The sequence below is a fragment of the Columba livia genome, chromosome 5 (genome assembly GCF_036013475.1).
Source record: "Columba livia isolate bColLiv1 breed racing homer chromosome 5, bColLiv1.pat.W.v2, whole genome shotgun sequence".
In the NCBI taxonomy this organism is placed as follows: Eukaryota; Metazoa; Chordata; class Aves; order Columbiformes; family Columbidae; genus Columba; species Columba livia.
In genome coordinates, this window is record NC_088606.1 from 52113767 (window position 1) to 52127238 (window position 13472).

General features: G+C 43.2%; 2 protein-coding genes across 50 annotated transcripts in view; both read left to right on the forward strand.

Moving 5' to 3' along the window:
- Positions 1-3760, forward strand: part of TNNT3 (troponin T3, fast skeletal type) — a 31679-nt gene extending 27919 nt beyond the window's left edge. For 44 of the 46 annotated variants that reach the window (XM_065065130.1, XM_065065137.1, XM_065065148.1 and 41 more), the window contains one exon: positions 3363-3760. In XM_065065130.1, coding sequence (XP_064921202.1) covers positions 3363-3411 — 49 coding nt within the window. In that variant the 3' untranslated portion in view covers positions 3412-3760. Of the gene's footprint in view, positions 1-800; positions 842-3362 lie in introns of all 46 variants that reach the window. The other 2 variants (XM_065065118.1, XM_065065123.1) reach the window with 1 other exon arrangement.
- Positions 3761-5222: 1462 nt separating this feature from the next.
- Positions 5223-13472, forward strand: part of MRPL23 (mitochondrial ribosomal protein L23) — a 254387-nt gene continuing 246137 nt past the window's right edge. For 3 of the 4 annotated variants that reach the window (XM_065065171.1, XM_065065169.1, XM_065065168.1), the window contains exons 1-4: positions 5223-5317; positions 5403-5525; positions 6410-6492; positions 8393-8466. In XM_065065171.1, the coding sequence (XP_064921243.1) occupies positions 5292-5317; positions 5403-5525; positions 6410-6492; positions 8393-8466 (306 nt within the window). In that variant the 5' untranslated portion in view covers positions 5223-5291. Of the gene's footprint in view, positions 5335-5402; positions 5526-6409; positions 6493-8392; positions 8467-13472 lie in introns of all 4 variants that reach the window. The other variant, XM_065065170.1, reaches the window with a different exon arrangement.

The window sequence follows — 13472 nt, forward strand, 5'->3', positions numbered from 1 at the left end:
GACTGAGGTGCTAAGTCAGGCCATGAGGTGCGCATCCTGTGTAAGGTAGGTGTTTGCTTTCCCATGCATCAGGTTGAAATATGCAGTTTACCTGTGGCTAAACAAAGAGATGCTCTATCTTGTAGGACAGACTCTCTAGTGGCTTGCAGTTGTCAGCAGAGCTTGGGAAGGTGTTCAGAGCCCCAACTCCAACCTTTTCCTCTGTGGCTGCTCAAGCTCTTCTTGAATATCTTCTTCAGCCCCTTTGAAAGTTGTGGCTGGGAAGGTGGTGACGGCTGCAAGCTCCTCACCTCCTGCTCTCCCAACCAACAAAGGTACTCCACAGAATGTGTGGTCCATCTTCCATTCTTGAGGTCCCCATCCAAACCCCACCAAAGCTCTTTGAGCTTATACACATCTGAATGTGAAGAGTGGAGGAAGAGTGAGAAGGTGAGATTGACACATACAGGTTGATGGGGCCATGCAAGAACTTTCCAGCTGGCCATGGTGATGTTCATTCCAGTTCACTTGCCTGCGGTTTGACATGTGAGTTCACAGGATTAATTCATATACATAGGAACTCTTCTAGTAAGGATTATAAACATATAGCTTTTCTTTCCCTTGACATATGAAATTGGCTTGGATTGATTTCCAGGGAACATTTCTCTCCTTCAAGCAAGGGTGAGCTTTTATTTCAAAGAAAGTATTAATTCCTACCATAGGCACCTGCTTCCAGCACTTCGTCAGGTAAAACTCCCCTCTCTGTGAGGGAACAAGGTTTCTTTATCTCTAAAAACCCTGGTCATGTATGTTGTTTGCAGATTGTCACCCTCAGGAACCGGATTGATCAGGCTCAGAAGCAGTAAGTACCTATATCCCCTTCCTAGCTCCTGGCTTGGGGATATCTCCTCAGTGTTCAAAGTAGTTGCTTCAGCCTCAGCACCGACATTTTCTTGTTGCAATGAAATGAGGCTAGAGATGGAAGGGCAACTCCCATACTGCCTCACATTGAGAAAATGAAGGGGAAACTGAAGTGAATGTAACAGCTAACAAGACCAAATCTTGTTTCTTCACACCATCTCTGCAAAATCTCCGTCTGTCTATTGCTGGGGTCTTCAAACACCTGACTAAGGTGCTTTGAATACTTGAGAGAACACAACCATTGTTTACAAAGAGTAAACAAGTGGTTGCTAAGATTGTAAGGAATGGTGTGTAACAAGACTAACATAGTGGGATTACTGCTGTGAGCTCTTTTCACTCATTGTCTCTCTCCTACTTTCCTTCACCATAAGACTTCTATTTCATTAGATTTTTTTGTGTCTTATGTCTTTAACTATTCTAGGTGTTTACAGTGAACTTACCAGAGACCAGGGCTAGACAAAGCCTGAGGGCTAAGGCATGTAGAAAACTAACAGACACAGAAAAGGAACTTCAGAGAAGCAAGAGCAAAGAGCTCTGCAGTGGTGGGATTTGATCTTCACTGTGCTTCTGTATCTCCTTAGCAAAGTCATTCCAGGAATGAAGTGGTGGTCTTTCGTGACATCTTTGGATGACAGGAGTGACCAGACACTGCCTTCCCACTTCCTCAAGCCACTCTACCTTATCAAATGAATTTAACACTGGGGGCTCAGTTGTCTTGTAGATGCCAAACATAGGGCTTGACCTTCCCATGATATTTTCTGTACAGAGCTGTAGGCTGATAAACCTCAGCAGAATGTGCAGCTGCAGAAGGATGCCATGGTTTATCTGGGTGTTGCTGCTATTCTGAGGCGCACTGCCACACCACCCACAACAGGTAGTACCGTTATTGCATGCTTGTTCCCACAAAGGACATGATATTCTCTCAGGACATCATTTTGAAAGGTTTCACTGAGAAGCCCACAGCTCATGAGATTTCTGTGTACTTAAATTTCTATCCAGCCTAGACTGTATCATTCCAAAGCAATGTCTGCTAATGTGTTATAAAAGGATCAAGTGATCCTTTTGCTTCAGACTTTATTAAGTCTCCTTAAGCACACTCTAAAGGTTAGGCATAACATCAAACATCACAGGCGCTTGTGGAGATTAAAGGGCTCTGCCTTCATTTGAGGAGCTATGCAGGTCCTGTGCTGGATTTTGAATCTGTGGAAAGGCTGGGAAAAGGGACACCAAGGTGAATTTAAGATAAGCAGAAAATGCTCTGCTCTCTGTGATGTAAAAGCTCAATTTTTTTAGTAGACCAAGTCTAACTTGGTCAGAAGGTAAAGTATCCACTATGTGTATGTCTGTGTCACTGTGCTACAACCTTCTGTAAATGGCTAGTACACTTGAATCAATCCATGGGGCAACATCACAAAAATCTTCCCAGATGTGTTGTTCACATGTTTTTCTGCTCCTTGGAGGAACCAATGGTTCTGAAGAAGGCCTCTCTGTTGATAACAAGGCCTCACCACCTTGTGCTTGGCCCCCAACCCCATTCTCTGCCACGTCAGAGAGCTGCCTCCAGTTTGCATGTGCTTTGGTTCAAGAAGCAGCCTTATCATTGTGTGTGTGAGATGGAAAGGTTTGTTAGTGTCCTGAGCTCCAAAGGCTGAGGTGCTGCCTATGGGAGCCGGTGCAGAATCTAACCCAACTAACTTCATGCCTGGCCCTCTCTGACTCCAGGCATGCCTGCTTCTCAGACAGAAGGTAAGTGGCTTGCATGTAGGATTGCTCTTCTGTATGCAATAAGACACTGTTCGGAGAGAGTTTGCCTCAGGTGCTTTGCATGGGGAGCATAGCTGAACTGCTCCCACACAGACCATGAGCGGGACAGGAATACTGATTTGAGGGGAGGCCTAAAAAGTTGTTTGGACCATTTTGGAAGATCTTGCTCATGTGACGTAAGGAAGAAGCCACTCTGCCTCTGCTAGAGCAAAGCCATTCTTAGTTGCATTTAAATTATTACACAGCTTTTTGCCTCCACTGTTAGATGATGAGAGCATCTGGGCAATTTGACCAGAGCTCCCCTATGAGGAAATTTTCTCCAGAAATATCTCTGAATACTAAAATCCAGACCATAGCAGAATTTAATTCAGGAAGCATCAAGTCTGTGGCTGGATAGGCCTATCATTTAGTCTTGAGACCACCTGGACTTCTGTCCTAATAATGCAGGAATCTGGAAGGGTCTGCCTCTTTCAGGCAAGCAGATCCTGGCCTTTCACTAGGAGTCTGAGGAGGAATCTCTTTGCACAATATCAGCAATATTTTAATCAGGATGTGCACAGAGCATAGAGGCAGGTGTGCCCAACATGTGAGAAGTGAAAGCGACTCAATCCTAATCTGAGAGTTAGCAATGCACAGTGGTCACAGAGCCCCACCGCTTCCATCATGTTTACATGTTTTTCTTTCCTTTTGCATTGTAGCAGCAAGAAGGCAGGAGCCAAGGGCAAAGTTGGCGGGCGCTGGAAGTAACGAACCAGTCAGGATGGTCCTTGATGGCATGCCAAATCACTGCTGGTCTCCTCTTTCTTCCTTCACCAATCACTTGTGTTCCCACGCCTCAACGATAACAAAAATCGCAACATCAGCCTGGGTTGGCTATAGCTGCTGCTTTTCTTCTTTTTCTTCCTGGAGGAGTCTGGCTGCTTCCTCAGTCAAAAGGAAGCAGATTCCCTGTAAAACTGAGATGACTCCTTGCTGGCATCTTCAATTCCTGCTGAGCATGTCCTCTATCCTCGTGTTACCAGCCCTATGCTGTCCTGTAGATTGCTGTGTACAAATCTCTGGATTTTGTAAATAAAGCGCAACCAGTACCTACTCCAATGACAACTCTCTGAAATGGTGTTTCATACTTTATTTAATGGCATCCCATTTTGCAAGGATTTGGGAATTGTCAAAATCCTTATTTAATATCATTTGGTCCAGCTCTACAATTGGCAGTGAGGCACAGTATCATCAACAAAGACCCTGGATCACAGGCCCATTTTACAGCCAGCATACAGGCAGATAACAAATGCCAACTCTATTCTGGGGTAGGTCATAATCTGGATGCCAAATGTAGTTATAATTGACTTAAAAATCTGAGTGCTGAAGGGAATCAAAGAATTAGGAATAAAGGAACAAATCCATAGAAGTACACATCACAGTACAATACAGAGACTGATTCATTCAAATATTACATTAAAATGTTTATTGAAGCAGTTAACCTACATGTCACATTAAAACCTGATACCAAACTGTGAATTACTTGGTTAATGCAGTGTAGATGTCAAAACACAAATGGCTGTTACTAAATTTGGGATGTGAGCTATTCTATAGGGCCTGTTGTCTTTGTCAGCCCTTGAAATGCCCTGTTGGAGGGAAGCCCACCAGGGATGGCGGTTCTCCCTGTGTTTCCATATTTCTGGCTGTTTCTGGTGCCTACGTTCACACTCTGGCTCTCAGCACATGCTGTGGCATCGTAGATTCACAAGAGTGGTTTAGGCAGGAGGGGACCATCAAAGATCATCTAGTCTAACCCCTCTGTCCGCAGGTGCGGACATAATTCACTAGATCAGGTTGCTGGAAGCCACATCCAACCAGATCTTGAACACTTCCAGTGTGATGGGGCATTCACAGCTCCTCAGGGCAACCTAATCCAGTGTCCCACCACGCTCATCATAAAAAGTTTCTTCCTTATGGCCAATCCAAACCTACCCTAATTCAGTTTAAAGCTGTTGCCTCTTGTCCTGTCATGACAGGCCTTGGTAAAAAGTCTCTGTCTAAGTTCCCTTCATATAATGAAAGGCTGCAGTTAAGTCTCCCAGGAGCCTTCTCTTCTCCAGGCTGGACAACCCCAACCCTGTCACCTGTCCTCACTGGCCAGGTGTCCCAGCCCTCCCACCATTTTCATGTCCCTCCTCTGGACCCTCTCCAGCAGGCCCATGTCTGCCTAGTGCCGGGGACCCCCGAGCTGGGGTCTCACCAGAGCAGAGGGTGGGAATCACCACCCTCCTGTCACCATGAGGAAAAGACCAAGTGAAATGCAGCCAGGGCTGCAAATTCCCACCGAGGCATCATTTTGCAGTTGCCTCCACCCTCGTCCCTTGGCCTTGCACCTCCTCTGGTAAACTCTCCCCTGCCCCAAGGCTGTGTCCCCCCTCCTCGAGTGGGCCCAAGGGGCGGCGGAGCACCGGGGCGGGCTGCGGCTGTGGGGACAGCCAGGGTGGGGGGTTGGGTCAGGCGCCCCCCGGCGGCCCCACAGCCCCGCCAACCCCGCAGCACTCCTCCGCGCCAGCAGGGGGCGCGAGCCGCCGCCGCTCCGGCAGCCGCTCTGGCGCGGCGCCGTGCCGCTTCCGGGCCGGGCCTCGGCCATGGCGACGCACGCCAGGAAAGCCGTGTGAGCGGGCCGGGCGGGTACGGGCCGGGGTGGCGGGCGGGCGGTCGGTCGGTCAGTCTGTCATTCAGCGTCGTCTTCCCCCCAGGTACCCGCTGTTCCAGCTGGGCGGCCCGCAGCTGCGGATCTTCCGGCCCAACTTCTTCATGCTGGCGGTGCGGCCGGGCGTGCCGCAGCCCGAGGACACCGTCCAGTTCCGCGTCTCCATGGAGTGAGTGCGGGGGCGGCGGACGGGGCACGGCAGTGCACGGCACGGCACTGTGCAGCCCTGGCAGCCGCAGCCGTGGCGGGTCCGGGTCTGCCGCACAGATGGCTCAGCGCTGCCCGGGGGTGGAGGAGCGAGCGCCGATTCTGAAGCACCCCCTTCTGTCCCTTGCCCCCTCCCCAGTGCCACACGTCCCGGCACAGTGCTTCTTCTCACCTCCTTCTGGGCCACAGCCTGTCCGGTTAGCTCATGGGCGGGAGACCAAGTGCCAAATAGCGCCCTTTGGGCTGGGGGAAAAGCCTTCTAGCATCAGGGAGACCTCTTTAGAGGGCTGAGAGGGCAGTAATTTTAGTACGAGCTTTACTTGGCTTTCTTTCCTGTTAGTGAGGTTCAGCCTTCCCAAGGACAGGTTTAGTGAGAAGGAAGTGCTTATGAAAATGATCCAGAGAAAATGAGGTATGTCTAGGTATTTGTCAGGATTCTTTCATCCTGACCGATCCAGTTGCACACTCTAAAGCCCACAAGGCTGTGGCAGGTCCTGAAAAGATTAGTAAATGCCTTTCAGAAGATCAGAAAGGATTCTCGGCTCGGACAGTGAGAAAGCCCACCCACTCTCACTGAATAGAGAAAATATCTGAGGTTTTTACTGTTTAGGCTACAGAGAATAAAATACTTGTCATTGTTACAGTTTATGGGTAATGAATTGCTGTAGCAGTCTGTGATCTTTGTTGAGTTTATACTTTTGTGCGGTAAAGCTACCTTGGTTGAAAGGAGAAGACGTTAATTCCAGAGTATCAACCAGTCTGTAAATACTCTGGCTCTGTTTTATTTTAGTTAAATATTTATACTTTTCCTTCTTTCTTTCTCCAAAATGTTTTTGCATTGCCTAGAATGACAAAAGTGGATATCAAGAATTACCTTGAAAAAATATACAATGTGCCGGTAGCTACTGTGAGGACCAGGATACAGTATGGTAAGTGCAGTTTGAGTAATCCATACAGCATCCCTGCGCAGCCAGAATAGACTTTTCGTATCCAAATGTCCATTAGATTTCAACAAGCTTTGGTTCCAGGTGCTTAGCTGGTGACCTCTATCAACTGAGTTGATTGTCCTTCAAATCAATATGCAGCACTTCAGATAATACTTAATACTTTGATTAGATTATGACATAAGTTTAGTCTTAAACATCTAATTTAAAACCACTTATCTTGGTAGTTATCTAGCTTGTGCTATATGCTTTTGTAGTTGGTACCATTTCTCCTTGAAGACCAGTGGGTTTCTCACTTAAGAAGGAATTACTTCATGTGTTTTAATAAAATTAGTCTCAGTTTCAGCCACAGCCTTTTTGTCAAAAAATGTATGAGTTGAGATTAGCTAGCATGCATACAGAGGAGGTGTTGTGGTCTAACAATAGGCAAAGTTTGTAGAGTAAAGAAAAATATTCTATTAGACCAGTAGATAGTGTCAGAAAAACATCTCTACAAACTTTCAATTTTTCATCAGCTGTCGTTACCATATTTCTGCTGTGGACTTGGATGCTTCCACTCATGGTGTTTCTCCCCTATGCCACCACTATAAAAAAAAAAAGCCAAAACAAAAAACCACCACCACCAACAAAGTGACACCAAAACCAACCAAAAAAACAGCATAAAACCAACCCAAGAGAAAAACAATGTTCCTGGGTTAAGTTATGCTCAACTCTAACTTGAAGTAGAGGGACCCGTCTCTCACTGAAACAGGCTAAATTTATGTAGTGTCACCTTTACATATGAATACTTCCTTCCCCAGAGCTTCTCTGACTGCACTTGGATGCAGTGCAAAGTCAGGAATATACTTTTCATGTTATTTACCTTTTTGATCACCAGCCCATGCATTAATCAAACAGAGAGTGACTTGTTGGTTAGGGCATCTTTGGCTGCGTTTTTTATTTTTCATGTAGTGACTCTAGCAAAGGAATTGATTGAGATGTTTATAATGGTAAGAGTAGGGAAAATATTTAAAAATTAATAGGAAAATAGATCTGTAATAATGAAAAATGAAGAATGAAAGAAAAACCTTTAAAATAAGGTTGTAAAACTCAGAAAATAGAAAAGAAGAAAAAGAAAACAAAGATCATCTGTAATATGCTAATGTGAAAAAAAAAATTCAATGAAGTCTTAAATACCAAACACATGTAGTTCCAAACAGTACTGAAAAATGTTCATGTTTGTCCTTGCAACCATTTTGTCCCCCACTGCTATTAGATCTAATGGTAGAATGTATATATTCAGAGATAAAAGAGGAAAGGGGGTTAGAATGTCTAATAATTGAGAGCTTTAATGACTGCAAAACATGCAGAGAATGAATTAGACTTCCCACTCACGTGTGACCAGCATACTTGCAGCAGGTTGGGGTGTTTTGATTTTTTTGGATGTGGAGTGTAATTTTCTTGTGTATAAACAGTAGACCCAGCTCATTAGCTGGGTAGTAAAAATTGACAAGTTTGAAGCTGTTTAGTGGTCACTTCCTCCTTGCCTTCCTGAAGCTGTTGCTGTTGGGAGGATGGTTTATCACTCTTGGCCCACTCACTACTCAGGAGACTTCTCTCCTTGCTTCTTTGCAAACTTCGTGTGTGACGTGAAGGCACAGTGGCTGTCAGCAGTCTGAGTCTGGTCATGTCTCCATTCCCTACCTGTGAACGAGGAGAGTAGTGTCTACCAATTCCAGTACGTTTTAGTAATTGTGATGCTGTGTTGGTACTGAAGAAAGAGTATTCCTCTTACCAATAAATCTGAACTAGTGAAGTGTCCCCCCCTGCCTCTTCAGCTTGGTTTTACTTTGGGGAATTTGGAAGTCCTGTGAAGTAAAAGGTGGGGCTCTCTTCATTTCTGCAGGGGCAAACAACAAGAGGAATCACAAAAATCAGAGAGTGAAGAAGCCAGATTACAAGGTTGCATATGTACAGCTGGTGAGTTAACGTGGATGCTTGTGGGGAAAATAGAGGGGACTGTTAACCAGCCAAGCTGGAAGTAATGTTAAGTGAATTCTCTGGCTGGGTGTTTCTACCATTTCTTTAATAATGACATTTTCTTTAGTACATTCCAGAATGTATAAAGAGATTTAAATGACTTAGTCTAAGATTCAAACAAATGGTTAGTTTTCAAGTCCAGTATTTATTTGAGGTCTGTATGTAAGTTATGGTCTGATGTCATATGATGCTGCTTTGCCAGTGAGTTTCATGTTGACCCTGTACTCCCTGTGCTGGAAGGTTCATGACTTGTGTGGTTGATTGCTTAAATGTCCAGTAAGTGAAAGAATGTATTGTAAGGGTAGGGAACTTCTTATTAAAGCTTTTTGGATTTCAGAGAAGACTAAGGCATATTCCTTGGAGAGCTTTTAGTCATGTCTAACAAGCGTGCTTTGTGGCTAAACCAGGTTCTGAAACGTGTGTTGGTTGCCCAGTGGAAAAGGAGCTTCATGTTCTTAGAAGTGTCTTTCATCACAGGAGCGTATTATAGTTCAGGCTTCTATTGGGCTTACCTGTCTCTATGTGAAAAAGAAATGTGACCACTGACAGAAAACCCCTTCACATACCAAAATTACATTTAAGGAATGTTATTTATGGTTGTAAAACCATAAGCTCAAAATTGCTGTTGGTAACACAACCTCAGTGTTACTCCATCCTGGGACAAGGATTCAGTGTGGGAGGAACACTGTGTGATCTTAAAGACTGCATAAGACTTCATATGAAATTGGATTCAAACTAAAGAGGCACAGACAATGGAAAATCTGTTTTTGTTTGGTTGGTTGGTTTTTAATTTTTCAAAGTTTAAATGTGCTTAGAACTTTTTTTCTAAGCCCCTTCTGGAAGGAGAGTAGAAAAAGTAAGAGTGTGTTTTTCTAGACAGCCCATACCTTGAAAGAACAGTATGAAGTACAATGTTTATAGAAAGTAACAGAGTTGTATTTAGATGAGAACTAACCTTGATTTACTATGCTGAAATTAAAGGCAACCTCACCCGTATGAGGATTTTGCATTATGATGGCTAAAAAACACATTCCTTTTTCAAGTAACAGTCTGCCTCGGTGGGCACATTCTCCCTCCTGGATTGCCTCTGCTAGGTTTTTGTCTGTGAGAGATCAGGTATGAATGATTTGTTAAGAACACAGCTGAGGAATTTAATGCCAGGAGTGATGTTGTCATTTTACAGGTTGCTTTCTCTGAGTGTTGTTCCTTAGTAGGTAATTGCAAGAACTTTCCATTGTTACTGCCTCTAGTGACTTTTTTGCTTTTAGAGACTCATTTCCCAAGACTGAAGCAGACATGGATCTTTAGCAAACTGCACTTAGTTGTCAAATTTTGTTTCACTGTGCTTAAAGCAGTCCTGTTTCTTTTGTCTGCTGAGCTGAGAAGGAGGTAGTTTGCAACCTGTAGATACTTGGGGAAGGAGTGGGAAGCAGAGTCTGCCTATTGGGTGGAGTAAGCCACTCACTTAAGGCAGTGCCTTTGTACATCTATTTCGCATCAAACCCCTAAGCCTAGAATTGTTGCCATTACCTTAAGGGCAGCTCCGTGGTGGAGAGGAGAATTACCCAGACTAAGGTGGTACTGGAGACAACTGGACAGCAGTAACTCTGGTCACTCCTCCAGCCTCTCATTTTGTCTGCTGGGCAGATGAGCCTACACAGAACCCTATGATAGCACGTGTCCCTTGCTGCGTTGCCCTAAACTATAGTATCATTGTAGGTTTTTAAAGAATGCCATGTTTTCTTTCGGACCCATGACAGGGTTGGGGGACCACCTTTTGATGCTATACCTCATCCCAAGTGGGAGAGTCCTGACCATTTACTAAACTCTTGTCAGCAAAGCTTGATCTGTGCATCTTCCCCTCACCTTGTTCCTAGTCTGCTTGCTCTCTTTTTTCTATTATTGTTGGTGTCTGTTAGTTACTTTAACATTTAGGTTTGTCTGTCCTTTTTTTTTTTTTTTTTTCCCTTTTTTCATTTTATCCTTTGCTTTTCACCACTAGTTCTGGTGTCTCAGACAATGAGCTCCCAGTTCTATGTTCACACCAGCTTTAAACAGTGAATGAGGCCAGAAACACAGTGTCATTTCTGAAACTCAAGGGTTTGCCTTCATTCTCATTCATGGTGTAATTTAGGCGGTAACAGTCCCCATGCAGTCCATTGTTAATATCTGCCTAATTTAGGGAAGTCTTTGGTAACCACTGTAAAATCCTTATTTTCATGAGAATTAGTTTGCATCTGCCGCGAGTCAGAATAGCTGGGCTTTCCCATCATTTTTACCAGCTGTGTTTTCTCTCATTAATCCAGTTTCAAGTTAAAACTGCTTGTGACTGGAAAAATAAGGATGTATTTTTGGAAGGTCTTGGGATGATCTTTCTAGTCGCCACTAGGTGGAAGTATTGATCTTTGCAGCGTGACTTCATAGCTGCTGTGGTGTGGTTTACCTGAATGAAATGGAGTATATTCTCATGACCAGTTATGCTTTCCTGCTTCATAAAACATCACCTTATGGGTCCCAGCACAATGTATATATCCACTAACTTACTGCAAGTGTCTCAAAGGTGGAAGGTGTATGAAGTCATAGTCAACATACCCTTAGGTGTCAGATTAGTGCCCCAGCTGTTCCACATGTAAGAATTGTTGTCCTTTCTTTTCCAAATACTATTTCTTGGATATTCAGAGCTGTTTACTTTGTTCTCGGGCTGTAACTGGACAAATACATGATCTGTCCAAGCATAATATTTTCACACTAAAAAAATACCTCAAATCATAGAAGGCTGTGGATCAACAATATCATACCATTTCAGAGCCTGCCTGCCTTTTTTCCCCTTTTGGAATGTGGTGAGAAAGGTTTGAGTTAGAGACTTATGGTTCTTGGTATCAAATACTACTTTTTTACAGTGTTTTTTTTAGTTAAAAACAAAGCTATATATCTTTGCAGAGTAGATAAATGAATGTAGTAGGGCAACCTTTCTTCTTACTCCAATACAGTTACAATTATTCTAACGTTATTTAAAAAAATCCAGTGGGAAACTTTACAGTTGCATCAACATAAGGGAAATTAAAAAAAACAACAACATCCTCTCCTCCTCCTTCAGTGTTCTCACTGGTTTAGCTCAACAGGTGTTAGCACCCGTGGGAGCACAACTGTAGACAAGCCTCTGGAATCCAGACCTATTTTTAATTAAACCTGTTTTGAGAAATCTAGTGGAGATGGCTGTAAGAAGGAGTCTGACCTTGTCAACATTAGGACTAACACCTATTTAGCTGCATGAATGATGGCACCGGTGGGAATATTTTTGCAAATGCTTTCTTCTCAAACCCTGCTTAGAGTGACTGGTACATTCGTAGTAATTAACCCGTTTGCATGTCAGATGTGACAGCAGTTTTCTTTTGACATGTGTTGAATTCAGAGGAAACCTGGATACTCTGTATAATGTGTCATTCCTGTATGGATTTTTGAAGTTGCTTTCCATGCTGTTTTTCCATATGTTTTAACATCAGATGTTACCACTGCAATAGTAGGAGAATTGTTCAAATGCACTGGATTATTTAACTTAGCTGCATTTGCTGCTACTGCTGGACTGAATCCCATGCTGTTGGGAGTCCAACATTTTTTTTTAGTTAACAATACTATAAACATCATTTTTCTCCTAATTCTGAAGGACAGTAGTAAGTGCTTCAATTATCTAAATAATCAGAAGATCTCACAGTTGTTTACACGATCAGTGTTTGCTGCGTCATTCCTACATAATGATATCTGTGCTGACCTTCCATTCCTAAACTTTTTAAGGGACTCAAAGGTCAGAGAAGTATAAGTAAGTTTGTGCCGGATAATCCTTCCAGCAATTTTCTGACATGAGGCTCAGCAGTGGAAAGGCTAACACTTGACTTCATAGGCCTAATTGTGGTCACTTAACCTCTCATTAAAATGAATGGAGGCAATTTGTACCACTGGATGTGATAACTCCTTCTACAGACTCGGAGAACAAAGTGTGTTTTCAGCCTTTGTAATGAAAAAGGCTTGAAATCTAAGGGGAAAATACATATTTGATGCTTAGGTCACTTTTTATCTTGAAAGACATACGCATTTAACAAGTGAATCCTCATAAGACCTTTTATATAAATCAGTTTTACATTTGGGTAATGCTGAAGCAAGGATTAGAGTTGTGCAGGTGTGGAAGTTTAATGGCTCCCGTTTCTGTAATCAAAACACTGGACCACACGACTCACTTGTATATAATCTTAGAATTTGTAGGAAAAAGGGAGGTCTGTGGGAAGACCCTAAACTGAGAATAGCAATGCATAAAATAATCACATTGCCTTTTTTTTTTTTATGTTTTAATATTGCCCCCTTTTTTTTTTTTTTCCTTTTTCCTTCTTCACTTTTAACATCATAAGGGTTCACTTAGATATAAAAGCATGTGGTGGTAGATCCTATCCTGACAAACTCCAGACTATCAGTGTTATCACCTCACATCGGTGAAAAAGTTCTTTTGATGGCAGTGTAGGTTAGAGTTCCAAGGCAGACTAAATTATCCGAGCAAAATGATATTTTTACCAGGGTCAGTCTTTTTTACAGGATTTTCTTTTAGCACAGCTACGTCAGGTGAGAAGGTGTTCTTATTTTATCTCTCTTTCTCTGTGCTTCCAACTAAGGTAATTATGCTGGCAGAAGTTCTAAAGGAGGGCCAAGCCTTAGCCTTTTTAGAGCCCACTTCAACTTATGTGAATTTCAGTAATTCAGTAATTAAAAAATGACCTTGGTTAAGTGGATTGCAAAAGGTTAAACAGTGAACAAATGCAAGGTTTAGGAATAAGCCAGAATTTTGCTTTCTGGTTGAATATGCCAGTATTTTGTGTTCTAGCAGTTTGCAAAACAGATAAAACCCTGTTCAACTTCGTGGAAATATAGTTGTTTGCTTTATTTCAATTAGGATTTAGTTC